Genomic DNA, 27,928 nt, shown 5'->3' with positions numbered 1-27,928 from the left:
CCCGGCCTAAAGTCTGTTTTAAGAAGGAATTGGAACACACAAGATCGCCTTCCCTACTCTGTTCACCTGGACAGCTCTCTCTCCTGCACCCTAGCAGGAGACTGGGGAGAGTCTCTAGACTGGCAAGCATGAGGCAGAGATGGGGTATATGTGTTGGGGAACTAAGTGACAGTAAACATATTTGCATATTGACATCTGTGCCCTGTACCTGACTTCCTGACTCCCTGGCAGCTGGACTTACACTGTCTAGGCAAGAGATGGGAAAAAGCCCTGTTTAGGAAATCTTATCTCCCCAAAGAAATGGTGCTACCAGATCACTCAAAGTATAGCTGTCACTCAACAACCCCATCATTCACCCAAAGTTCCAGTGCCCTTTCTACAGAAGCAAAGCCAAGGATCTCACCAAACACTGAAGGAAACCTCTATGTATGGAATATAAAGATGAAACCAGGTCCAAAAAAATAAGTTCAAAACAAACAGATTAGCCAAGACCAGTAAAAACTTTAAAAGCAAACCCGAAACCTGTCATTATCCTCGGGGATATTGTATATTGAATTTTGAAACAAAAGTTGGATAATACATAAAAGAGCTTTTGGGAATGCAATTTTAGATACCTATTTTCGGAGTCGTAACACCCAAATGCTAGGATTCCAGAAGGAAAATGGAAGGAAACAAATAATCAAAAATGAATCAAGGAAATACTCCAAAGCCAAAAATAATGTGTTTTCTGAGAGGGCTTATGGAGCATCCAGCATAGTCTGTAAACATCTGGACCTGGGCACACTGTCATGAAGTTTTGAGACAGTGGGAGCAAATAACTGGTTCTGCAGATTTCCAGAGAGCTGGGGTGGTAGGGTGGAGTGGTGGGAGTGGGGTTTTGTATAAACAACCAGGAGTCATAATGGCACCAGATTTCTTAGTAGCAGTATTGGAAACCCACAAGAACATGGAGCATTTTGCCTTTGCAATTCTGAGGGACAGTTATTTCCAACTTAAAATTCTCTATAAACTCAAATGGTAGTAGAAAGACACTTTTAGGTATGTAAGGCCTTCGCATTTTGGAAACTACTGGAGGATGTGTGCTCCCACTGCAATAAGGTCATAAATCAAAAAAGTAGAGAGTGTAGGATCCAGGAATCTGAGGGTCCAGCATGAGAGGGAGGATCCCCGATATGATGAAGAGCGCCAGAGATGACAGGCCTGAAGACAAAAAGTCTAGAGTGCAGCAGGTTGGAAGGCTCAAAGAGTGCTTTCAAGACAATAAAATTGATAGAATTACATAATATTTTTAGTTGAATGTATTTAGAACAAAAGTTAGGGGTTGAATTATAATTAACATAGAACACCCAGCAAAGGAATTAACTGTGTACCAAACAAATGTGCAGGAAAGAAAAACTAATCATAATAAATAGTTCTGTTTATTTGTATTCTATAGTTATAACAATGAAAAATGCTAGGTTTTTTTGGGGGGTGAGGTCGGGGGAAGGAGTGTTGCCTCAGTTTGTTGCCCAGGCTGGAGGCATGCCGGCTAATTTTTTTTTTTTTTTTTAATGTATTAGAGACCTGGTTTCACCATGTTGGTCAGGCCTGTTTTGAACTCCTGACCTCAAGTAATCTGCCCACCTCAGCCTCCCAAAATGCTGGGATTACAGGCGTGAGCCACCATACCCGGCTGAAAAATGCTGAATTTCTAATGAAAATAACGATAAAGCCATTGGAATGGTACAGAGTTTGTGAAGTGTGTAGAGGGGGAGATAGAGGGAAGAAATGTGTGTGAAAGCTAAAAATCATAGAGACCTAGAGGTAAATAGTGAAAGTCAGCTGAAAACTTTATTGCCACTGCATAAAAGCAAATAGAGAATGAGGCCAGGGTGACAAACTGCTTTTTTTTCCACAGCAGGAGTTGTAGAATTAGTTGGCACTTTGTGCTTTGCTTTTCAATTATATAAAGGGGCTATTTTGTAGTTTGAATTTAAAAATAATACAGATACAAGTATACATAACAATATGGATTAATTTCACAATCATAAAGTTGAGAGAAGCCAGACATGAAAGAGATTCAATTTATGAAATGTACAGAAACAGAAAATAGTAGCTACTGGTGTGTGTGTGTGTGTCCGTGTTGGGTGGGAGGAGGGGGAGGGGAGATGTCTGGTGACTAGAAGATCTGGGTGCTGGTTATTGGGTGTTCACTTTGTGAAAATTCATCAAACTGGACATTTATGACCTATGCATTCTGTTTATGTAGATTAAATGTAATAAAACATTCCCCCCAAATGATACAGATACTACACTTTCACATTACCGTGTCAGTATTCACTGAGATGTGTATAACTACATGTATTTGACTCTACAGAAAAATAATATGCAGAAATGTTTATTTACTTGGTACTTTTAAAATTTTCTAGAACAGACTGACAGTGACGCGCATATTTGATTGTGAGGACAGTTTTTGTCATAGTGTCTGGTTATCGTGTAGTATTAAACTACTGAAGTAGGGGCCAGCAAACTGCAGAGCAAACCAGATCCTGTGCATGGCCTGTTTATGTCTGATTTTGAACTAAGAATACTTTTTACCTTAAGTGTTGTTTTGGAAAAAAAAAGAAAATGTGAAAGAAACTACATGTAGCCTACAAAACTTAAAATATTTACTATCTGGCCCTTGTACAAGAATACCCAAAAAATAATGCCTGTTATCCTAGGAGAAAGAAACCATGAAAATTCTAACTGGAGGTCACTCAAGTTTTGTTGTTTTGTTTTTTTGTGTGTCTTTAAATTCACCACCTGAATATAGCTAAAGTAATTTTTATTTATTTATTTATTTGAGATGTAGTCTTGCTCTGTTGCCCAGTCTGGAGTGCAGTGGCGCGATATCAGCTCACTGCAGCCTCCACCTCCCGGGTTCAAGCGGTTCTCCTGCATCAGCCTTCCCAGTAGCTGGGATTACAGGCATGCGCCACCACGCCCAGCTAATTTTTTGTATTTTTTTAGTAGAGACGAGGTTTCATCGTGTTAGCCAGGATGGTCTCGATCTCCTGACCTTGTGATCCACCTGCCTTGGCCTTCCAAAGTGCTGGGATTACAGGTGTGAGCCACCGCGCCCAGCCCCCTAGTAATATTTTTTAAAATTGTAATTTGATGAAGCAGACCATGAATGAGGAGTTTCTCAGACACTGAAGTTTGATTTGTTCCTGTCTGTTGCAGGTTGTAGGTGGCCTAGATATCCACAAAAAGATGGTGGTAGATGTGTGACTCTTATCAGAGAGTACCACCCAACACTTTTGCTTTCTTCTCCATCTCTGAAGATCTGCTCAAGACGTCCAGCAATGCTCTCTGTGTATTTAAATGGAAGTATTTTTCTCTGTGAAGCCACATTTTCCAACATGAGCCTCATGAAGCCAACTAAGTGTTATTGAACTGTAATTCTCTCAATAACTCAGTGTAGCACTTTAAAGTCTGAAGGACAGCAGCATGAAAAGAGCATATCAATGTGGTGGAGAAAGGGAAGGGGTTGGCTTTTTAATTTATTTTTCTTCATCTTTTATAACAAGAAAGTATCTATATATACATATGTAAATATTTATATATAGATATATGTAGCTTTCTATATATGTAGTAGGTTGGCTTTAATTTAATATACTTGATTCAGAAACAAAACAATAGAGTACAAAAGTGCCAAGCAGAACATAAAACATCCTTACTTTTATTTCACACAGTTTTATATATAGATAGAAGACTGTACAATTTGAGCCGGGTGTTAGGCCAGCTATTTTCCTTTTCCTGTGCTTTCTCCTCTGAGAGATTGACAAAGCATTTGTTAACGTCCTATTATTTACCTTAATTACATTTTTGTAACAAAGGAGTCTGTAACTTTATTTATACTTACGAATATATTTCCAGGGACTACTACTCATTGCTGAGCAGCTTTTAATACACCTCTGCTTGAGGAGAAAGTCTAGTTCATTGCTACTGCCAAGAGCTAGGTCTTGTGTTCATATAGTAACTGCACAGTGCTTACGGCTGCTTCATTGTTACTTTGTAACTAGGAGCCATTGCATTTATTAAATGTCCCTCAGTAATGTAAGTGCTAGTTGTGATTTTATACATAAAGGCCAGAAGCTGTCTGAGGCAATCATGACTAATATTGTATGTATCACTTACTGAAGAATACCTGAAGTGATCATGTAACTACTTAGGATATCCATTTGTTTGATTACATGGGTAAATAATTTGTCATTAAACTTGTGTTTGAATCATGAATTTCCCTTCTGTGTTTCAAAAGACTTGCAGCTAATCTAAAAAACTGGTGATATTTAATATGCATGTATGTATCTAAACACCCACATATATTTGTGGTTTAAGTGTGAGAAATCTTGCTAACATATATGCCACAGAAGAGCAAAATTTTATCCAAATTTATACGTCTTAAATTTCTTTACCACGAGGGATAGAGCATGCATAATGTTTTTTTTCCCTTGATTTGCTTATATAATTGGTAATGGATGATAATAAATTTGTGTGATATAAAAGTAGTGTATCATGTTCTACCATTTGATCTTATCCCTTCCCATTTCTGCAAAGGTACTATTGGCTGGAAGAAAAACATTTTGGTTAGCTTTGTATGACAGTAGTCTTTCCCTTTATAGTTTTTCTATAAAAACTGGTTTTAAAATCAGTAGAAAAGGGCAGGTTGAATCAAGGTGAATGAATCTGAAATTGAGCACACCTGCCTGTCATCGCTGTTCCTTCAACTGAGTGCTGCACATCATGGGCTCTGTCTGTGAGAGAAAAATCCCGGTGCTTGGTGTCCTTGCATGACATGGAGTTTTGCATGTAGATCAATTTAAAATGTACCTCTTGTTTACATAATTTGCATAATTTTGAAAGATAATGTTGCCAAACTTTGGAAATGTTAATGTTCAAACTGAAAATCTCCACTACATGTAACTTTCTTCCTCTGGATCAGTGGCATGGCTTATAATCCCAGCCAGTGGTTTGAACTGTTCCAGTGTCAACTGCCATGTGCTCTGCTTCAGGGGGGAACTAGTCTTTTGTGAATTTTTTGTACATAAGTATTTGTTACAAATATTTTAGCAAATGCTTTCTATTTCTCTTGCTTGTGCATATCTTGGCTGGCGTTACAGAAAAATAGTGCAAACATTATTTCCTTACCGGGGAATGAGGGTTTTTTCTTTTTTTTTTCTTTTTTTTCTTTTTTTTTTTAGTTTGTGTGTGGGGGTGGGGAGGGGAGGGGGTGGTTTATGTTGAATGTTTAGTTTTTCTTCTGCATGATACGTCATGTTGTGGGATCTTTAGAAAACTTCATACTGTATGAATAAGAAAATAAAATATTTGAAACTTGCTTGAATGTATTCAGTGGTCTTTAATGGCTTTCCATAGCTATGAGAATTTTTTTTCTTCCCAGTCTTTTAAATTATTAGAAACAGTCTGGTAAAGTGACATTTAATCTCTATAAAAACCTACAAATTCCTGTAGTACTCTCCCATCCCCCCATGACTTCCCTTACTACCCTTCTCTCTGCTCCAGCCATGTTAGCCTCCTGTGGTACCTGGAGTCTTGGGTTTGCGTCTTGTAGGGCCTTGCGCTATCTGTCCCTTTCTGCCCCTTTCCCCTCCCCATCTCATAGCTAATGCCTTCAGGTGTTTGTTCAGTTATAGCCTAGCTCAAAAGGAATTGTCCTGGCTACCCTATTTAAAAATACAGATATACCTAGCTCTCCTTTCCTCTATGTTTTTCCTCCTTCAGTGGCATTTACCCTTTTCTGACACAGTTTACTTACGTATTTTGTATTCCCTGCCTACTGAATAAAATGAATGAAAGCTCCACAAGGGTAGTGATTTGTCTCTTGTTCACTGATAGCCCCAGCCCAGTTGTCTGGAGCATTACCTAGCTCTTAGTGTTTACCCAATAAATAATAAATTAATGTGATACTGTTTATGCAGGTTGTGATTTTATAATAAGTGCTATTCAGTGTTTTGTCACTGTGTAAAAGGTAAAATTGGTATTTCTTGAGACTTCATTTATTTGGTAACTGCTTTCATTTAGTCATTATTTCATTTATTTACAGCCCCTACATGTCCATCACTGTAATAGGCACTTGAGATGCTCCCGCAAATGACATCCCTGGCCCAGAGAAGTTGGGGATATTTTATATCCAGAATACCTGTATCGCCAGATGTGCACTAGTTAACAATGGGTTATGTGACTTGTTAAAACATCCCAGGAATAAAGGTTAAGTCTAAGCAAGTAGATGAATTTAAGCCCCAAGCCCCCCGCCCCGCTCCCTTTTGTTTTTTGTTTTTGTTTTTGTTTTTGAGACAGGATCTTTTGTTGTTCATCTGGGCTGGAGTGCAGTGGCATGATTAAGGCTTACTGCAGTCTCAGTCTTCTGAGGTCAAGCAGTCGCCCACTTCAGCCTCCAGAGTAGCTGGAACCACAGATGCATGCCAGTGCCTGGCTGTTTTTGTTTTGTTTTGTTAAGACAGGGTGTTGTCATGTTGCCAGGCTGGTCTCAAACTGGGCTCAAGCAGTCCTCCCACGTTGGCCTCCCAGTGTTGGGATTACAGGCTTAAGCCACCGCACCCAGCCCTTTTTTTAACCTACTTCTAACAGTCTTAAAAGTAGACAAGATGAATATCCAAGGAGCATGAGCTTTCATACATACCATCCTAGTTCTAGGTGGCATGAGAGTTGGAGCCCAAATCTTCTGGAGCAAGTGACTGGGAGGAAACCCCATGGGTCTCCCTTGTCAGCCACGAATACCTAAGAAAATGCTATTCTCTCAGGCCCATCCCCCAGGCAATGTATCAATGAATACATATGTAAAGTGTATGTCAGGAAATCGTACCAGATACTGAGTATCCAAAATCGTAAGTAGCCTTAGGGTGGCAGGCAGACACAATAATTACAACATAGAGGGACAAGTGCCATAGAAACAGGTAAGGTTGGAAGTATGAGATTTAGTGTCTTGGCCTTAGAGAAGGGTTTAATGAAATTATTTGATCCAGGTTAAGAACCTGGAAGCCAGTATGATGGTCAAATTTATTACCTCTATTCCGTCTTCATACTTTCCCATCCCAAGAATTATTAGTTGGGTTCCCCCTAACATTTTCTCTCCCTTTTCAAAAGCCCCAAGTAGTAGTAGTACTACTTTTGGGGAACAGGAGATACGAACACTTAACTAAGTAGGGGGGTCCAAAGCAGTCCTTAAACCGAAGTTCAGCATTCCAAATTTTAGCAGCTGCTAGGGAAATATATTTGCTCTCTTGTATTACTGACAGTTGTAATTACATAGGAAATCTTCAAAAGGAAGTAATTTGGATAATACCAAAATATTATTTCCCTTTAATACAGATAACCCATATTTTCCCAGTTGAAATGATGCTTTTAACTTCCTGCCTGCTCCGTTCCTTCAAAGTCGATTCAAAACATTTATGGTCACCTAGCAATGGTTCAATTCAGTCCAAGTGCTTGGAAAACCTGATTACAGGCATGGACCCATTCCCCAGGAAAGTACCTCTGGAAACCTGTACAGACTCCAGAATTTAAAAAGTCCCAAATCTCTTTTTCAAAAAGGTATGAGTAAAAGGATCTGATACCATTGTACACATCCTTGCTCCATGCTGCTATTGCCAGAGGATAAAAAAATAATTTGAGGTGGGACATACTCTGCAATTTCCAGTTGGATTCCCAGTTGAGTATTTTGCAAAAAAAAGCATTAATGAATGAATGACATTTTTAAAAACATTTAAGTATATCCAATCCCACGTACTGTACAAACTAGCTTAGAACAGTGGCATATGTAACTGATACAAAGGAAATAAGCGTAACAATTTTTCTTTTAGTTCCTACATGAACTTTCTAATACTCCCATCACTGAAGTTTACATGTTTTCATCAAGGATTTTAGAGATACACAAAAGAAGTATCAAAGTCACATTTAATAAAGTTCCTTCCAGTTTATAATGTATAATCATACTATTTAAACACGCAGAAATGAGCTAATCTGAATTTAGAGAGTATAGTTTTTTGGGTGGGAAAAAACATCTCACCTTAACTAGAGGAAACAGACTTTATGATGGTTCTATTTTTCAACTTTAGAATTATTCATTCAGTAGAAGCTGTACTTCAAGTACCCAACCATTCTGTTTTTCACTTTCAATGTAATCTTCAAAAATTATGTGAGACATTCAACATACTTTATTATAAAATAGGCTCTGTATTAGACGATTTTGCCCAAGTGTAATTTTGCCCAAGGCTAATGTAGTGTTCGGAGCACTTTTAAGGTAGGCTAAGCTGTGATGTTCGACGTTTGGTATTTTCAACTCACAATGGGCTTATCTGGACATAAACCCATCGTAAGTTGAGAAGCATCTGTATACCCAACACTGGTTATGTATACTTTCATTAAATACTCATTTGAAAAATAAAACTTTCTTCACATCAACCCTGTGATGTAGGTCTTTAATTTTTAAAACTGCAAAACAGGTTCCAAGATGAGCTCTTACTGATGTATACGGTGTAGTACAGTATAGCCAAAACCACTGCTTATGACCTCTCAAATATTCACACATCAAGGCCAGGCACAGTGGCTTATGCCTGTAATCCCAGCACTTTGGGAGGCCGAGGTGGATGGATCATTTGAGGTCAGGAGTTCGAGACCAGCCTGGTCAACATGGTGAAACCCCATCTCTACAAAAAATACAAAATATTAGCCAAGCATGGTGGTGGACACCTGTAGTCCCACCTACTAGGGAGGCTGAGGCAGGAGGATCACTTGAACCCAGGAAGTAGAGGCTGCAGTAAGCTGAGATCGTACCACTGAACTCCAGCCTGGGTGACAAAGTGAGACCCTGTCCCCCAACAAATATTTACACATCACCCAGTAGTAAGGAAGGGTTATCATTCAGAGAGGTTTTTCTGAGATAATCTATTAAATTACAATTATAAAGAAGAAATGTTTATAAATTTTTATGAAGTTATAAATTTATAAATATAAAAGTATAAATTCATACAGAGCTGTTTAAACTTATTCATATAGAGCTGTTTTAACTTCTTGTTTAAAGAAGTTTCCCTCTGAGGATTACAGACTATGTAATCTGCTACATGTAATTTCAGATAAATGATAAATTATACCTAATGTGTAAGTATAATAGAATCAATTTTTGATATTTAAATTATTCTAAAACCTGTTGAGTGTGAATACTCTTAAATCTTTCTTTTCTGTTTATGCTTCTGGCTGAGAATGGAAGAAGGGACAGAGGCTTCAAATGACTGAAATTCTTCAGATGGTTTCTTGTGACCGACCCCTCGTAAAGTATTTTTCTCCAGAGTCCAAAGGCAAGATAAAAAGTCTCTGACTTGAAATCAGAATCGATCTGCTGATCTGCTAGCCACAGCTCGAATATTGCCATAAACCTTGGAAGGAGGATTTCCTGCAAAGGGGGAAAAAAGTATTTACACAAATAGACTCACACTTATAGAGCCTACAGTCACCCCTCAGTGTCTAAGGAAGACTGGTTTCAGAACTTCCACAGACACCATAAGCCTTGAATGCTCAAGTCTCTTATATAAAAAATATGCACATTAACTACACACATCCTCCCATATACTTTGAATCATCTCTAGATTATTTATAATACCTAATACAATGTAAATGCTATGTAAATAGTTAATACTGTATTGTGTTTTAAAATTTGTATTATTTTTAATTTGCCGTGATTTTTATATGTATTTTTCTGAGTATCTGATCTGCCATTGGTTCAATCCACAGATGTGGACCTTGCAGATACAGAGGGCAGACTGTAACAAGAAAAAGGGTCTAGAACCCTAGAAAGAACAGAGACATTTTCTTGAAATTACCAAAAAAAAAAAAAAAAAAACCTTACAGGAAATAATACCCAAATATTCTCCAAAAAATATTTTAAACTTCTAAGAGCGAAAGGCACTGTGTTGTTAAAATATTTCAAAAAGAAGCCAATCACTGAGGCCTGGGAACCAGAGAATCCCAATTTTCTGAGCAAGCCGCTAAGATCCTGTAACTCTTATCAGAAGGTAACTGACTGTGCTGCAGGATCAAGAAAATGGGTTAAGTGGATCAATTAAATTAACTGAAGCTGTTCAGCAGCTCCTCCTTGGTTGAACCTAAAATGTGATGTTCCCTGCTATTCTGGAATGGTTTTTCTCTGCACCTTATCAGGAAGGCAGCAAAGATTTAAGCAATATTACCCAATAAACACTTTCTCTTCTCTTGCAGACAAATGGAATCTAAGCAAAAATATTTCTACTTCTGGCTGGGTGCAGTGGCTCACACCTGTAATCCCAGCACTCTGGGAGGCTGAGGTGGGTGGATCACAAGGTCAGGAGTCCCACACCAGCCTGGCCAATATGGTGAAACCCCGTCTCTACTAAAAATACAAGAATTAGCCGGGCGTGGTGGCATGCACCTTTAGTCTCAGCTACTCAGGAGTCTGAGGCAGGAGAATCGCTTGAACTTGGGAGGCAGAGGTTGCAGTGAGCCAAGATCATGCCACTGCACTCCAACCTAGGCAACACAGTGAGACTCAGGCTCAAAAAAAAAAAAAAAAATTCTACTTCCTTCTCTAGGCCCACCTTTGCCAACTCCCAAGGGTTTCTACTTGCTATCTTTAATATTACCCCAAATTGCTTTGCAAATGTAGTTTTGACTTCCGCAATTAACTCCTTATCCCTCCCAGAGAAAACACCAAAGAAAGAAACTGCTATTACCCAAGATTAGGTTGCAAATGGCAGTTCTTGCCATCTTGATGTTTTGGAAGGAGCCAAGGATGTGAACTTTCCTGAAAGAAATAAAATGAGACAAATTAGTGGCTGGGATGCAATGACTCACACCTGTAATCCCAGCACTTTGGGAGGCCAAGGCAGGTAGATGGTTTGTGGCCAGGAGTTTGAGACAAGCCTGGACAGCATAATGAGACCCCCATCTCTACAAAAAAATTCAACAGCTGGGTGTAGTAGCACGTGCCTGTAGAGTGCCAGCATGCCAACCTGAGTGACCAAAACCCTCTCTAAAAAAAAAAAAAAAAAAAAAAAAAAAGACATTGTAAACAAAAAAGCACTTCCTTACCTAAGTCCTGTACTCCAAAAATGCTGGAAAATCATATTTGAGTCAGATTCTTTAACGAGGGCAGTGGTTATGGCTACACAACTCCACAAATATACTAAAAACCACTTTTTAAAAGGGTGAATTTTATGATATATAAATTGTATACCAATAAAAAATTATTAGAAAAGACAGAATTTTTTGAAAAAGTAAAGTTTGTGAAGATTATTCGTTAATGATGACTCCCATCCCATGAATGCTTTATGTGCCAGGGCTTTGTATACATGCCCTCATTTAATCCTCACATGACCTTCCTGTTTTACAGATGAGGAAGGAAGTTTATAAGAAATCAAAAAGCCTGCCCAAGACGACACACTGGCTGAGCTGGTTACTGAAAACCCATAAATGCAACACTGTACTCAATGTCAACATAATTGGTTTTCAACTGCAAAGTTTTCTAAAGATTATCTAAATTTCTTCAGGGCTCTGAGGATCATTTAGACCCTTTTAATGGGCATTCTTTACCGAATGACAAATTTGCCTTTTTGAGTCCATCTTCCAAACTGTTTTCACTGTGCCCTGTACAACAGTTATCAGCTAAAGCTTCTGTATCTTCAACCCCTGTTAATATTCCCTTCACCTTCTGGCTTTAACTAAGGCCAGATCTCAAATGGTTGCGTTTTTCCTCCACAAACCAGGTACCTCTGGGGCCTGGGGAGGAGCAGGTGCCTTCATGCCACATCCAGACCACATGCTCTCCCTCCTACCTCCCTGAAAACCCTTTGGCTTTGGATCCGCTCTCAGGCCACATCACCCCCCACCCTGCCTGGCTGGGGTCCTCAGCTGCCCCTGCAGATCACCTGTGAAGACATCAGCTCCTGGCTTGCTGTCTTTCTCTTGCTATTCCCATCTCCATGCTCAATCATGTCAATACCCACGAAGATGATAATCCCAACATGCCAGCCTCTGAGGTCCTTGATACACTCTTTATGCCAACACGGGGTATTGTCCACCCTACTCCAGCCTCTTACATCCATGGTCACACCCTGGACTTAGTCATTACCAAAAACTGCAACCCCCTATAATTTCGATTTCAAACATCCAACTCTCCCTCCACCACTTTCTGTCATTCCAGCTCCTATCAACACAAATAATCCTTCACTCCCATCCCAGGACCTCCCATCTATGGATCCTACCCACCTTCACTGCCCCTCGCCCCCTCATATCCCACCTCCTTCCTCTGCTCACAATCATCCAATGACTTTCTATTCACTCAGAGTAAAAGCCAAAGTCCTTATGAGGACCTCAAGGCCCTATTATTTTTGACCTCATCTATCACTCTCCACTCTCTCCCTTTCGTCCTTGGCCAAGCCTCCTTGCTCACTGCCAGATGTGCCCTCGACTTAAGATCTTTGTGCTTTCCCCTTCCTCTGTAATGCTCTTTCTCCAGACACCTGCAGATGAACAAAACAAACATTTACAAATGCTCCTCCCCAAACTCCACTAAAATGACAATAAAGATATAAGCCCAAAAGGAAGAAGAGAGTGATAACAGTAGCAAAGTCCAGAAAGGTGTAAAGCAGATGGAGGAGACAGAACTGACTGTGCAGACCCAAGTCAACTGCTGCCTGAATCAGCAGCGGGAATATCAAGAAGCAGAACTCCGGGAAAGAGACTCCAAGAGGCAGGGGACAGGGAACCCAGGATGATGGCTGTGCAGCCAGAATGCAGGCAGAGAGCAGGGGGGCGTTTGGGGAATAGACCTCTCCAGGAGAGATTTCTCAAATATTAGATGCATTCAAATACATCAAGAGGAGATACAACGTGTAGCTTCTTACTGAATTAGTAGGATGAAAGAGAAGAAAGGAGATAGACACAAAAGAGTTACTTCCTCAAGTGAAAACAATGCTGCAAAAGAAAGATAAAGCAGTCACAGTATTTCACCTGGTTCTTCACCTGGCTCAGCTATAAGTACACTGAGCACTGATTTCTGTTTTCAGGTAATACTGAACATTAATCTAACAAAAACCACAAGGGGACCATCAGGAGGACAAAGAAGAATAAATCGGAGTGTCAGAAAGGCTGTGTGTACGTGGTGGAAGTAAGGGAGTGAAAGACAGCTAAACCTTCATCTTTGATGGTAGAATGTCAATAGTGAATCTGAAAAATAAAACTGTATATGAACTGTATGAACAAAATATCTGGAAATACAGAGGTAAATACTTTTTTAAGATAAGCTAAAAGAGTTGACATTGGTTCCCCTGAAAAGGGTGAAATGGAGGTAGGCAGCAGACATTTTTGTTTTTTTTCTTTTTTGAGACAGAGTCTCACTCTGTCGCCCAGGCTGGAGTGCAGTGGAGCGATCTCAGCTCACCGCAAGCTCTGCCTCCCAGGTTCATGCCATCCTCCTGCCTCAGCCTCCCGAGCAGCTGGGACTACAGGCTCCCGCTACCACACCTGCCTAATTCTTTGTACTTTTAGTAGAGATGGGGTTTCACCGTGTTAGCCAGGATGGTCTCAACCTCCTGACCTTGTGATCCGCCTGCCTCGGCCTCCCAAAGTGCTGGGATTACAGGCGTGAGCCACGGCGCCCGGCCAATTTTTGGCTTTTTAAAACTATGTGTATGTTTAACTTTGATTAAAATTATTTAAAACAGAGCATGACAGATGAGGAAATAAAGACAAAAAGAACAGATAAAGTGGGAGTAGTTTTGCTGCAGAAAGAACCAAAGTAATGGGGCAACAGTTGGAAAGGAATGGAGGCTTCAAGACACAGAGGCAACATCATTTCCCATCTGCTATATTAAATATACCTGGAACCAATTGTTTTTAGTTTTCTATCTGGCTCGCATTATACTGTATTTTATCAGGTTATTAGCAACTCATCAAAAATACCTTTTATAGGTACATAACAGCCCATCTTACAGCTTTATTATAATTAATATAAACTTTTAAACGTGGATTTCCAACTAGCCTGTCTATAGCAAAAGCAAGAGATAGTACATCTCTTAATTTCAAGTAGTCTGTAATTTAGTTTGTAAGAAAACACAAAAGACATAAGTAATTCAGTAGTGCCATTATTCATAACAACCACAAGCTGAAAACAACCCAAATGTCCATCTACTGTGACTGGACAAACAAAATATAGTACAGCTGACTTTTGAATAATAGATTTGAACTGCACGGGTCGTTACACACAAACTTTTTTCAACACATATATTGGAAGATATTTTAGAGACTTGAAAAAAACCCAGAGAGGAGCTGAGTATTGTAGAAATGTAAAAAAAAAAAAAATTAGAAAAAGCTATGTCATGAATGCATAAATTATATGTAGATACTAGTCTATCTTATTTACTACCATAAAAAAAAGTTAAAATCAATCAAAACTTACACACACAAACACAAGCCATATATGGTGCCATTTGTAGTCAACAGAAATGGAAACAAATGCAAAGATGCAGTATTAAATCATAACTCCATAAAATTATCTGTAGTGCATACTGTACGACAATTTCACAGCTTCCACCTACTGCTCTTGTGGTGAGCTCAGGTGTTGCAAGTATCCACTTAGAATGCCATGTGATGCTGATCATCTCCCATGAGCAGTTTTGACTCTCCAATAAATTGTCTCTCACAGTAGAAAGTGATCTCTCACGGTTCTTGCCTATTTTTAAACTTAGTGCATACTGCAAGCTTTGAGACCATGTGACCTACACAACATGGGCCCCACACAAAGTGCCACTCGTGACGTTGGGAGTGCTCCAAAGAAGCACAGAAAAGTCATGACACCTCAAGAAAAAGCTGAACTGGCCAAGTGCGATGGCTCACGCCTGTAATCCCAGCACTTTGGGAGGCTGAGGCGGGTGGATCATGAGGTCAGGAGATTGAGACCATCCTGGCTAACACAGCGAAACCCCGTCTCTACTAAAAATACAAAAAATTTAGCCAGGCATGATGGCACACGCCTATAGTCGCAGCTACTTGGGAGGCTGAGGCAGGAGAATCCATTGAACCCAGGAGGCAGAGGTTGCAGTGAGCCGATATTGCACCATTGCACTCCAGCCTTGGCGAGAGAGGGAGATTCCATCTCAAAAAAAAAAAAAAAAAAAAGAAAAGCTGAATTGCTTCACATGTACTGTTGACTGAGGCCTGTAGCTGCAGCTGCCCGCCACTTCAAGATAAATGACTATACCATAGGACCCATTGTAAAAAAAGAAAAAATTCATGGAGGTGTCACTGCAGCTACAACAGCAGATGTGACAACACCTGCAGTTTTGCCAAAAACCCCTTTATCTTCCCCTAGGACCCCAGGCAAGACAGAACAGACTATGGCAATAAGACACCAAATTGTAAACAAGACCTAAGACCACCCGGGCAAGGGTTGTCACACACCCTACACTTAAAGAGTAAATGACTGTCTTCTTTTGAGAAATGTCTGTTCATATCCTTTGCCCACTTTTTGATGGGGTTGTTTTTTTCTTGTAAATTTGTTTGAGTTCTTTGTAGGTTCTGGATATTAGCCCTTTGTCAGATGAGTAGATTGCAAAAATTTTCTCCCATTCTGTAGGTTGCCTGTTCACTCTGATGGTAGTTTCTTTTGCTGTGCAGAAGCTCTTTAGTTTAATGAGATCCCATTTGTCAATTCTGGCTTTTGCTGCCGTTGCTTTTGGTGTTTTAGACATGAAGTCTTTGCCCATGCCTATGTCCTGAATGGTACTACCTAGGTTTTCCTCTAGGGTTTTTATGGTTTTAGGTCTAACATTTAAGTCTCTAATCCATCTTGAATTAATTTTCGTATAAGGAGTAAGGAAAGGATCCAGTTTCAGCTTTCTACTTATGGCTAGCCAATTTTCCCAGCACCATTTATTAAATAGGGAATCCTTTCCCCATTTCTTGTTTCTCTCAGGTTTGTCAAAGATCAGATGGCTGTAGATCTGTGGTATTCATACAGCCAACAGACACATGAAAAAATGCTCATCATCACTGGCCATCAGAGAAATGCAAATCAAAACCACAATGAGATACCATCTCACACCAGTTAGAATGGCGATCATTAAAAAGTCAGGAAACAACAGGTGCTGGAGAGGATGTGGAGAAATAGGAACACTTTTACACTGTTGGTGGGATTGTAAACTAGTTCAACCATTATGGAAAACAGTATGGTGATTCCTCAAGGATCTAGAACTAGATGTACCATATGACCCAGCCATCCCATTACTGGGGATATACCCAAAGGATTATAAATCATGCTGCTATAAAGACACATGCACACGTATGTTTATTGTGGCACTATTCACAATAGCAAAGACTTGGAATCAACCCAAATGTCCATCAGTGACAGACTGGATTAAGAAAATGTGGCACATATACACCATGGAATACCATGCAGCCATAAAAAAGGATGAGTTCGTGTCCTTTGTAGGGACATGGATGCAGCTGGAAACCATCATTCTTAGCAAACTATCACAAGAACAGAAAACCAAACACCGCATGTTCTCACTCATAGGTGGGAACTGAACAATGAGATCACTTGGACTCGGGAAGGGGAACATCACACACCGGGGCCTATCATGGGGAGGGGGGAGAGGGGAGGGATTGCATTGGGAGTTATACCTGATGTAAATGACGAGTTGATGGGTGCTGACGAGTTGATGGGTGCAGCACACCAACATGGCACAAGTATACATATGTAACAAACCTGCACGTTATGCACATGTAGCCTAGAACTTAAAGTATAATAATAATAAATAAATAAATAAATAAATAAATAAATAAAAGAAAAAAAAAGAAAAAAAAAAGAGTAAATGACATTCTAACTGCCACAGGATATTTTTTTCTCTAGCAGCTTAACAAGCACTGGCCTTATGATAAACAATATTAAAACAATTACAGCTCACCAATAGTTAGATACAGATTGACCCCAGCTTCCCTCTTCCCACACTCTGTTCCACAAACCGTAACTACAGCTTTGATTGGACAAGAGACTGATCCCAGTAACATTCTCCTGGTAAGAGATCACTGACCATGGACTGGTTCTACCAGCTTCCAAAGGCAGTGCATTCAGTCTTCACCTCCTTGTCCCTACTTCATCTTGTAATGTACAGGACCTAATTGTCACATATTTTAAATGTTAAGTCTCCCCCACAAAGCAACCAGGGGTCGTATGTTACATTTATTCAGTATACAAGCATTAGGACCCCTCTTATATTCATAGCTCCTCCTATAACCTGTTAAATAAGTATACTGGCCAACCCATTCAGCATAAATTCCTGTCTCATTCTTTCCTCCTTCAAAGTGCCTGCTTTTGGTCTCTGCTGAAGGGTATACTTCCCAGCCTGTCAGAATGGCCACCCTGCAGAATGCAACCCTTTATAAGAAATAAAGTTTCCTCTCCAAATTTATAGATCTTGTGATTCTTTTGTTGACAATCTCAAATTGGAAATGCAGCTTTTATGTGGGTGCAGGATTGTTCTAAGAAAGACATATCTACAGACTCTAATATGATGGAGAAAAAATTAAGTCATTATATGACAACTTACAGCAAAAGGAAAGTGAAGGATCTAAAGCTGGAGAACTTAATGCCAGCAAAGGATGGTTTGATAATGTTAGAAAGAGGTGGCTTTAAAAATGTCAGGATAACAGGAGAAGCAGCTTCTGCTCACCAAAGGGCAGCAGACAAGTTCCCAGACGCCATTAAGAAAATCATTGAGGAGAAATAATATCTGCCTGAACAGGTTTTTTGTGCAGATGAAAAATGTCCTGTTCTGGAAAAAAATATCACAAAGGGCAATTATTAGTAAAGAAGAGAAGCAAACACCAGGATTTAAGGCAGGAAGGGCTAGGCTAACTTTACTGTTTTGTGCAAATGCAGTCAGGTTTATGATCAGGACTGCTCTTATCTATAAAGCTGCTAACCCTGATCCTTGAAGGGAAAAGGTAACGCCAGAGGCCTGTCGTCTGGATGGCTTGCACAAGGAGAGCTCTTTTCTGGATTGATTCCATCAATGCCTTGTCCCTGAAGTCAGGAAGTATCTTGCCAGTAAGGAATGCCTTTTAAAGTTCTTTTGCTATTGAACAATGTCCCAGCCACCCAGAACCCCATGAGTTCAACACTGAAAGGCAACAACGTGGTCTCCTTGCACCTAAACACGCTCTAATTCAGCCTCCAGAACAGGTAGTCATAAAGATCTTTTTTTTTTTTTTTTTTTTTTTTTTGAGACGGAGTCTCGCGCTGTGTCACCCAGGCTGGAGTGCAGTGGCGCGATCTCGGCTCACTGCAAGCTCCGCCTCCCCCAGGTTCACGCCATTCTCCTGCCTCAGCCTCCGAGTAGCTGGGACTACAGGCGCCCGCCACCACGCCCGGCTAGTTTTTTGTATTTTTAGTAGAGACGGGGTTTCACCATGTTAGCCAGGATGGTCTCGATCTCCTGACCTCGTGATCCACCCGCCTCGGCCTCCCAAAGTGCTGGGATTACAGGCTTGAGCCACCGCGCCCGGCCAATCCAATTTACTTTCAAGTAAATTGTTGTTTGTTTGCTTTTTGTTGTAACCATACAGCCAACCTTCATGCTCTTCTCCCTTCCCATGCTTTATTATTGCCCTCTCCAGAGAGCTTGACTCTGATTAAAGAAAAACAGACACCAGTTGAATTTTTATTGACTAGAGGAACTGTGGGAAAGAAACAGGTGGAAGAGTCATGGGATTAAAAGCCAGAGTCAGGAGAAGACAGGTCAGAGGATGGGCTTTACTTTCAAGCCTCCTGAGTAGCTGGGACTGCACACATGTGCCTCCACACCAGCTTACATTTATCTTTAAACAAGGGTTTGACCCCTTTTTGAAATTTTTTTGTGTTAAGGCATGTACCCTAAGTGATATGGCAGGCTCATTTTAGAACATCGGACAATTTGATCTCTGGACCACCATTTGCCATTTGTGATCTGCTCTCCTACGAAATACAAGTGATGCCCATGCTTTTGGTGTCAGAAAACTTTTAGTTTATAANTTTTTTTTTTTTTTTGAGACGGAGTCTCGCTCTGTCACCCAGGCTGGAATGCAGTGGCCGGATCTGAGCTCACTGCAAGCTCCGCTTCCCGGGTTTACGCCATTCTCCTGCCTCAGCCTCCCGAGTAGCTGGGACTACAGGCGCCCGCCACCTCGCCCGGCTAGTTTTTTGTATTTTTAGTAGAGACGGGGTTTCACCGTATTAGCCAGGATGGTCTCGATCTCCTGACCTCGTGATCCGCCCGTCTCGGCCTCCCAAAGTGCTGGGATTACAGGCTTGAGCCACCGCGCCCGGCCATAAAGATCTTTAAGGTTCATCACATACAGTGCTCTATGGAAAACAGTGTCAATGCTATGGAAGAGAACTCGATGGAAAGAACATCATAGTCTGGAAGTACTATAACCACTGAAGACGCTGTCACTATTATGGAAAGAGCTGTGAAAGCCTCACGCTTGCAACTATAAATTCCTGCTGGAGAAAACCATGTCCAGAGGTTTTGCATAACAGTACAGGATCTACGACAGAGCCAAACAAGAAATCATGAAAGAGACTGCGGATATGGCCAGAAATGAGGGGTGAAGGGTTTCAAGATACAGATCTCGGAGAAACTAAGAGCTAACAGACACTATGCCAGAGGAATTAACAGAAGACGACCTGATGGAGGTGAGTGCTTCTGAAGCAGTGTTGGGTGATGAGGAAAGATGATGTAGAAGCAGCAGTGTCAGAAAACAAGGTGACATTAGGCAATTTGGCAGAAGGTTTCTGATTATTCAAGATGCTTTTGACATCTTTTATGACACAGACCCTTTTATGATGTGGGCACTAAAACTAAACAAACTGTGGAGGAAGACTGGTACCCTACAGAAACATTTTTAGAGAAGGAAAGCACAAAAAAGTCAGAAATTACAATGTATTTCTGTAAAGTTCCAGAGTACGCTTGCCTCTCCTGCCTCCCCTTCAACGTATTCCACCTCCGCCACCCATGAGACAGCAAGATTAACCCTTCTTCCTCCTCCTCAGCTTATTCACCATGAAGACAAGGATGAAGACCTTTATGATAATCCACTTCCACTTAATGAATAGTAAATAGATTTTCTCTTCCTTATAATTTTCTTAACATTTTCTTTTCTCTAGCTTACTTTATGAAAGAGTACAGTATATAATACGTAAAACATACAAAATATATGTTTATCAACTATTTGTTATTGGAATAGCTTCCAGCCAAAAGCAGGAGTAGTTAAATTTTGGGAGAGTCAAGTCATACATGGATTTTCAACCATGTTGGGGGTTCAGCATTCCTAATCCCTGCAATATTGAAGGGTCAACAGTATACCTGTGCAATGAAATAGTACTTGCCAATAAAAAGGAACTACTGATACACCCAACAAAATGGAGAAATTCAAAATAACATGCTAATTAAGAGAAGTCACACACCAAAGCCTACATACCATATATTTCCATTTATATGAATTTCTAGAAAATGTAAAATAAAGAGTGACAGAAATTAGAGGAGTGGTTGTCCTGGAACAGGGTGGGGGCAGGCAATTGACCACAAACATGCACGAGGGAACTTTCAGGGTAAGAGAACTGTATGAGTGTCATGGGACTACAATACACAACATTTGCCAAAAACTCATTGAACTGGATACTCAAAACAGGAGAATTTTATTGTGTGTAAATTATGCCACAATAACCTTTTAAAAAGTTGGTTTAACTAGTAAATTTTAGGTTAACACTTATAAATATACTTATAAATTTACCAGTAATAAACTTAATGACAGACTAACTATATAATTTCATTGGCAAATCAGTTACAGTTTTAGATTTCTAAATTTATTTATTTATTTTTTTGAGATAGAGTCTGTCGCCCAGGCTGGTTTTGAACTCCTGACCTCAGGTGATCCACCCACCTCAGCCTCCCAAAGTGCTGAAATTACAGATGTGAGGCACCACACTGGCCTTTTTTGTTTTTTTTTTTCTCGAGACGGAGTCTGTTGCCCAGGCTGGAATGCAGTGGCGTGATTTTGGCTCACTGCAGTCTATGCCTCCCAGGTTCAAGCAATTCTCCTGCCTCAGTCTCCCAAGTAACTGGGATTACAGGCATGTGCCACCACGCCAGGCTAGTTTTTTTGTATTTCACCATGTTGGCCAGGCTGGTTTTGAACTCCTCACCTCAGGTGATACGCCCGCCTCGACCTCCCAAAGTGCTAGGATGACAGATGTGAGCCATCGCGGCAGGCCATGGATTTCTAAATTCATGAAAGCTTTCAGGGCTACTCAGCCAGTCCATGACTTAACTGAAGATTTTTTGACTTTATAATTGTGCCAAAGTGATATGCATTCAGAATGCTCTTCAATTTTCAAAGAGTAGTATCCTATGATATCAAATGAACTTCTGACTTATGAGATCTTTAATTTACAACAGGTTTATCTGGATATAACCCCACCATACGGTGAGGAGCATCTATATAAGGATTTTTAAAAATTAATTAACTTTTTATTTTTTGGAAACAGGGTTTCACTCTGTCACCCAGGCTAGAGTGCAGGGGTGCCATCATGGTTCACTGTGGCCTTGACATCCTGGGTTCAAGCAATCCTCCCACCTGAACCTCCTGAGTAGCTAGGGCTACAGGTGTGCACAATCACGCCTGCCTAATTTTTGTATTTTTTTGTAGAGATGGGATCTCCCTATGTTGCCCAGACTGGTCTTGAACTTCGGGGCTCAAGCAATCCTTCCTCCCACCTTGGCCTCCCAAAGTGCTGGGATTATAGGCATGATCCACTGTGCCCAGACTATATGTGGTATTTTTCTTTTTATTTTGTTAGAGTCTCACTCTGTCGCCGACGGTTGAGTACAGTGGCATGACCGCGGCTCAATGCAGCTTCACCTTCTGGGCTCAGGTGATCCTCCCACTTCGGCCTCCCAGGTAGCTGGGACTACAGGTGTGGGCCGCCGCACCTGGCTAATTTCTGTATTTTTTTTTTAGAGAAGGGGTTTCACCATGTTGCCCAGGCTAGTCTCAAACTCCTGAGATCAAGCCATCCACCTGCCTCAGCCTTCCAAAATGCTGGGATTACAGACGTGAGCCACCATGCTTGCCCATAGTTTTACATATGGTGTGCATTTCCACATTTTTGAATGCTTCTCCCAAGCCTCCGTATTTCTGAATCTAGACTCAATCCATAAAGATCAAAAAATAAAATTATATTTCTGGCTTCAGGTAAAGAGGGCCACCAACACAGTACTACAGTTATCCTTAAAGTGTAAAGAATATACAAAATTTAGATTTTATATAATAAGGAGTCCTTCAGTTTAGAGTAAAACTGAGATATTAAATGAAATTATTTCATGATTGAGTTGCAGGCAGAACCCTCCTCCTCTCAGTCAACTGTTCAGTTTCCCAACTTCACAGCATTACATAATCTCTGAGCCATCTGCCAGTAAGATCCCCAGCCTGGGCAGCTTCAACCTCAGACAGGGGTAATCCCAGCTTCACTTCCGGCACCTTTATTTTAAGCTCCTATCATCTTATTTATGTTCACATATAACTGCTCTCTAGTTTTGCCTAATGTACAATATTCCCCTCACTTTATAAAAGGCCTTAACATATATATATATATATATATATATAAAATAGATATATATATTTCTAAAGACTCACAAGGGCATCCAAAATACTGATTGCTTGTTCTCCCCTACTAATTTAATAGATTCCCTTGAGTATGTATGTATGTATGTATGTATGTATGTATTTATTTGAGACAGAGTCTCGCTCTGTCACCCAGGCTGGAGTGCAGTGGCACGATCTCGGCTCACTGCAACCTCCTCCTCCTCCCAGATTCAAGTGATTCTCCTGCCTCAGCCTCCCGAGTAGATGGGACTACAGGTGTACGCCACCACGCCCAGCTAATTTTTGTATTTTTAGTAGAGATGGGGTTTCACCATGTTGGCTAGACTGGTCTCGAACTCCTGACCTTAGGTGATCCACCCACCTCGGCCTCCCAAAGTGCTGGGATTGCAGGCGTGAGCCACTGCGCCCAACCCGAGATACTATGTAAATCTTCATCTGTAATAATAATTTCTTTTAATAGCATTTGTAACATTTCCTCATTGTTAAATGAGAAAATACACAATTTCTGAAATTTTCTCAACTTAAGCCTCTTTCAAAGTTGGTGGCTATTCACCCAAAAGTATACAGATGATTCCCAACTTAACATGGTTTGAACTGGGATTTTTCAACTTTACAAGGGTGCAAAGCTGATACACATTCAGAACGCTCTACTTCAAGTACACATACAACCATTCTGTTTTTCATTTTTAGTACAGTATTCAACACTCTGTCACAAAGTAGAATTTGTGTTGGATGACTTTGCCCAACTGTAGGCTAATGTGTGTTCTGACCACGTTTATGATAGGCTAGGCTAAGCTATAATGTTCCACAAGTCAGGTATATTAAATGCACTTTAGACTTCTGATATTTTCAATTTACAATGGGTTTATGAGCATCTGTACTGACAAAGATTTAGCAGCAACATTATACATGAAATACAACTGTTACGACTTTCTTAAAAGATCAAATAAAAATTATGACAATAATTTTCTCAAGATCAGATACTTACACATCAGCCAAAACTATCCGCGTCCGTGTCACATTCTCTATGGTGAATTTGGTTTTTCCTCCTTTGCCAGCGATTCTTCCTATTGCCCTGGATAGATGGTCTCCCTTTAGGGGTTTAACTAAACAAGAAAAGCAACATCTCAGGAGGCAAGCCATTCTAGTGCACCACCCACTTCCACATGAAGTTTAATTATAAACTAAATTTCTCTAAATGACACAAAGTGTATATATACATATTAAAAAGTTGCTAAAAATACAGCTCAATTGATGCTATTAGAAAACTGAGAGTCACATCACAATATAAAGTCAGCGACACAAGAGCACAGACCACCACACACTCACCATCTGTAATTTCAAAAGACTCTAGGAAGAGGTCATCCAACCTGATGAGGGCAAGTGCATCCTATAATATAAAACAAACACTGTGAAGCCCCTTCCGTTTGCACACCTGAAAAAGAGTAAAGTGCAAAGCACTATGGAACGAAAATCCACAAACTCTAGAGCTAGAAAGCTTTTTTTTTTTTTTGGAGACACAGTCTTACGCTGTCGCCCAGGCTGGAGTGCAGTGGTGTGATCTTGGCTCACTGCAACCTCTGCCGCCCAGGTTCAAGTGATTGTCCCACCTCAGATTCCCGAGTAGCTGGGACCACAGGCTTGTGCCACCACACCCGGCTAATTTTTTTGTAATTTTAGTAGAGACGGAGGGCATCGCCATGTTGGCCAGGCTGGTTTCGAACTCCTGGCCTCAAGTGATCCACCTGCCTCGGCCTCCCAGAGTGCTGGGATTACAGGTGTGAGCCACTGCGCCTGGCCTTTTTTTTTTTTTTTTTAAATGCCTAATCCATTGAGATGTTCACATTGAGTATTTTTCAAGTCCCCATTTTAGATATCATAGAATTACTCACCTCCACCTGAAAGCCTAGAATAAAAGCTTTCACAAAATCAGCTGCTTTTGTCAGAGCACTAACATCTTTGGTTTCTTTACAAGTCTGTTAAAAAACAAAAAAGGGTACAAAATACCGTTGAGACTCAAACAGAAAATGTCTTAACGAAATACTAGAAATGTCCTTTCCCATTATCAGAGAATTTCCTTCACCACCACCTTTCCCTAATATAATCTGTGTGACACAGGTTCTGGCTGGGTAAGTGCTATATTTTATTGGCAAAACAAAACCTTTCCAGCTCCAAAGCTTGGCTGTTTCACCCAAAGAGTGTCAAATAACTAACCACACTATATGATCAGATTTTGGGGTTAACAGCAAGACTCCTCTGGCACAACCTAATTTCTTGCATTCTGAAGAACCTCTACCTTCTGTCCATCCCTTCAATGCCCAAGCTTGTCCTCTTCTCTTCTCTCTCAAGGCAGTCTTCCCTGGGATTCCTGACTTAATCTTCTTAGTTATCAATTACATGCTGATGTTTCTTAAACCAATAGCTCCAGGCCTAACTACCTGCACCCGCTGACTGGGGAAATAAAGAATAACTGAAGCACTGAACCTGTTCTCAAACTTTATTTGAGAAATGCAGAAATAACTGTTATTCATAAAATGCCTACCACTGTAAATAACACACACTGTAAATAACATGCACTATAAATAACATGCTTTACACACCATAACTCTAACCCTCACAACAACTTTGAATGTTAAGTCATATGACTACCTTTGCATGTGAGGAAACTAAAGTACTAAAAAGCAAAAATGCTAAGATTCAAACACAGGTTTGATTTCAAAATTGTTATCTCCACTGTACCATGCACATTCACAATCTAGTTGAGGAGACCATGTACTCAACAAATTTAAAACCATATGGGTTTGTGTAATGGCAAAGTCCCCGGGGCTTTCCCATTTAGAACTAGACCCTAGTTCCAATCCTACATGTGACCTTAGACAAGTCTCCTAGTTACTTTAGGTCTTGAGTTTTCTCATCAGTAAAATAAGGAGGTCAGAGGAGAAGATCCTGAGTGTTCCCTACTAGTATAATAGGAAGTTTCCCTTATTAGCCTGATGACTATGGCCAAGTTTCCTCACATCTTTAAGATGGGAATATCCTGAAGAGTAAATGATGCAGAGCATGTTGTAATACCACTATGTGTCTGGTATATGGCAGCATCAATAAATGTTAGTGGAATCCAAAGTGATTATCCTGCAATAAATAGGACAGTAAAGCACATGAAAAGTTTAGGCACTGAAGATATGACTGAAAAATGGACATTCTGGTATGAAACTGGCACCCAGAACAGAAAGCCCAAAGTAAATTAATTTTAAATGTCTAGTTCCTGGATTGACAGCATAGAATTTAAAATACACATATATAGGCCGGGCAGGGCAGCTCACGCCTGTAATCCCAGCACTTTGGGAGGCTGAGATGGGCGGACCACCTGAGGTCAGGAGTTCAAGACCAGCCTGGCCAACATGCTAAAACCCAGTCTCTACTAAAAATACACAAATTAGCCAGGTGTGGTAGCGGGCGCCTGTTAACAGTGAGCCGAGAGCGTGCCACTGCACTCCAGCTTGGGCGAAAGCGCAAAATTAAAAAAAATATACACACACACACACACACACATATGTGCATATGTTTCTTATCAAAATAATAGTTTTATCAAAAAAGCACCATTAAAACACAGTCATGCACTGCATAATGACATTTTGATCAATGACCAACTGCTCATACCATGGTGGTCTCGTAACAGTATAATGGAAAATATACAGAAATCTGATATATGGCACTGGATACTGGCAATGCAGATCAAGTAGATGAAATGACTGATACTCAGTAATGGTGCTGGAACATTTGGTTTTCCATATGAAAAAATACATAAATATGCACATGCCATCTAGGTTTGTGTAAATACACTCTTCGCACAAGGACTAAGTCATCTTACAAAACATATCCCATAACATATCCCCGACGCTGACTGTATATACTTCTTGTAAAACACCAAGTACTTATGTTCATTATTTACTTACTTGTTTATGACAATCTCTTTACTCGACCTTTTCTGAATTTGACAGAACATTACAAAAGATACACAGAAGCAGAGACAGTATTTTGGTATGATCTCAGAACTAATTTACAAATTCAATTAATATTTGTATCAAACGCAGATTTTTAAGGCATTTGGGAAGTTCAAACTCAATATGGTAAGTTTTTAAACTGGACAAAAACTATTCAACACAATAAGTCCCATTAACTAAAGTCTATTCACGCCTTTTCATCTCTGTAGGAGAGAAAGCCTGGTGTATTGGGAAATGGTTGAGATTTTCCTTACCCTGATTTCTACATTCCTTGATTTCAAGTTAAAGCGTATCTGAAGTCCCAAATGTTCCACAATAGGAGTAAATATCTTCATCCAGTTTTCTTTCAATGGTGTGTATCTGTTAGCTGGGACTGGAATTTTCCTTGTTTCTTCTTTTCCACTCTGTAATAAAAGAACACACAACTCAAAAGGCTATGGAGGGATGGTGATGGAGTTGTAAAATAACATCTGATCCATAAAGGGCTTCCTTTAACTGAACTAGTTACACTTCAAAGAATCACTTCTCTCTGAGCATCGCGGCAGAACAGCCCCACCGCAGCTTCAACATTCCCCAGAGGCCACCGGCTTGATCCGCGTCTGGCCCCTGCCTGGTTGCTGTCCTAGGGTCCTAGCCACATACCAGGAGCCCGTCCCCACAGAGGGGTGGGAAGACGGGCCTCTTCGCCGGCCTGGCCTCCTCTGTGTCCATCTGGCCCGCATCCCCGCCCTCTCCCGCTGCGGACAGCTGTTCAGCCTGTCGTTTCTTCGCCCGCCGGCCACCCTTACGGGTGACCTGGGTAAAGCCCTCCTCTGCCCCGGCGCTCTGCGCTTCCATTTCGGATTCCATCCCCCGGAATCTTAAGGCGCTTCCGGCTGAAACACGTGCGCTGCTGCACCGCGCAGGACCCAGCCTCCGTCAACTAACCCCGCAGCTCCGCCCCTTTCCTAAAACGTCACAGGCCGGGGACCTGCAGGATTTGGGGCCGGGGGAAAACGGGATTTCGGCTGTCCTAAGGTATGCCTGATGCTCATGGTCTCACTCCAGCCGTGCAACTCCGAGCTCAAGCATTTTATAATCTCTAATATGTATGTGTGCGAAAGGCAGTGGGTAAACGCAATAAAGAAATTTGTGCTGTTGTGAAGGAACATTCTGTGCGATCGCCAGAGCGCATCTGGCATTATCTAGAG

General features: G+C 40.7%; 2 protein-coding genes across 5 annotated transcripts in view; one reads left to right on the top strand and one right to left on the bottom strand.

Annotated features, from left to right (window-relative positions):
- Positions 1 to 5,362, top strand: part of PPP3R1 (protein phosphatase 3 regulatory subunit B, alpha) — a 78,118-nt gene extending 72,756 nt beyond the window's left edge. For all 3 annotated transcript variants that reach the window (XM_025354144.1, XM_025354145.1, XM_025354146.1), the window contains exon 6: positions 3,205 to 5,362. In XM_025354144.1, the coding sequence (XP_025209929.1) occupies positions 3,205 to 3,252 (48 nt within the window). In that variant the 3' untranslated portion in view covers positions 3,253 to 5,362. The remainder of the gene's footprint in view (positions 1 to 3,204) is intronic.
- Positions 5,363 to 8,201: 2,839 nt separating this feature from the next.
- On the bottom strand, positions 8,202 to 27,691 carry PNO1 (partner of NOB1 homolog). Of its 2 annotated transcripts, XM_025354142.1 has the most exons (7): positions 27,381 to 27,691; positions 26,993 to 27,142; positions 24,627 to 24,710; positions 24,064 to 24,124; positions 23,723 to 23,840; positions 10,767 to 10,837; positions 8,202 to 9,454 (listed from the first exon to the last, which is right to left on the bottom strand). In XM_025354142.1, the coding sequence occupies exons 1-7, from the start codon at positions 27,585 to 27,587 to the stop codon at positions 9,387 to 9,389; spliced, it is 759 nt and encodes a 252-aa protein (XP_025209927.1). In that variant the 5' UTR covers positions 27,588 to 27,691; the 3' UTR covers positions 8,202 to 9,386. The 2 variants fall into 2 exon arrangements, with proteins under 2 accessions (XP_025209927.1, XP_025209928.1); XM_025354143.1 differs by lacking the exons at positions 8,202 to 9,454; positions 10,767 to 10,837 and adding an exon at positions 21,456 to 21,477.
- Between the last annotated feature and the right edge of the window lie 237 nt (positions 27,692 to 27,928).

This window comes from Theropithecus gelada, chromosome 13 (genome assembly GCF_003255815.1).
Source record: "Theropithecus gelada isolate Dixy chromosome 13, Tgel_1.0, whole genome shotgun sequence".
Classification (NCBI taxonomy): domain Eukaryota; kingdom Metazoa; phylum Chordata; class Mammalia; order Primates; family Cercopithecidae; genus Theropithecus; species Theropithecus gelada.
This window is presented reverse-complemented; position numbering and strand designations above follow the sequence as displayed.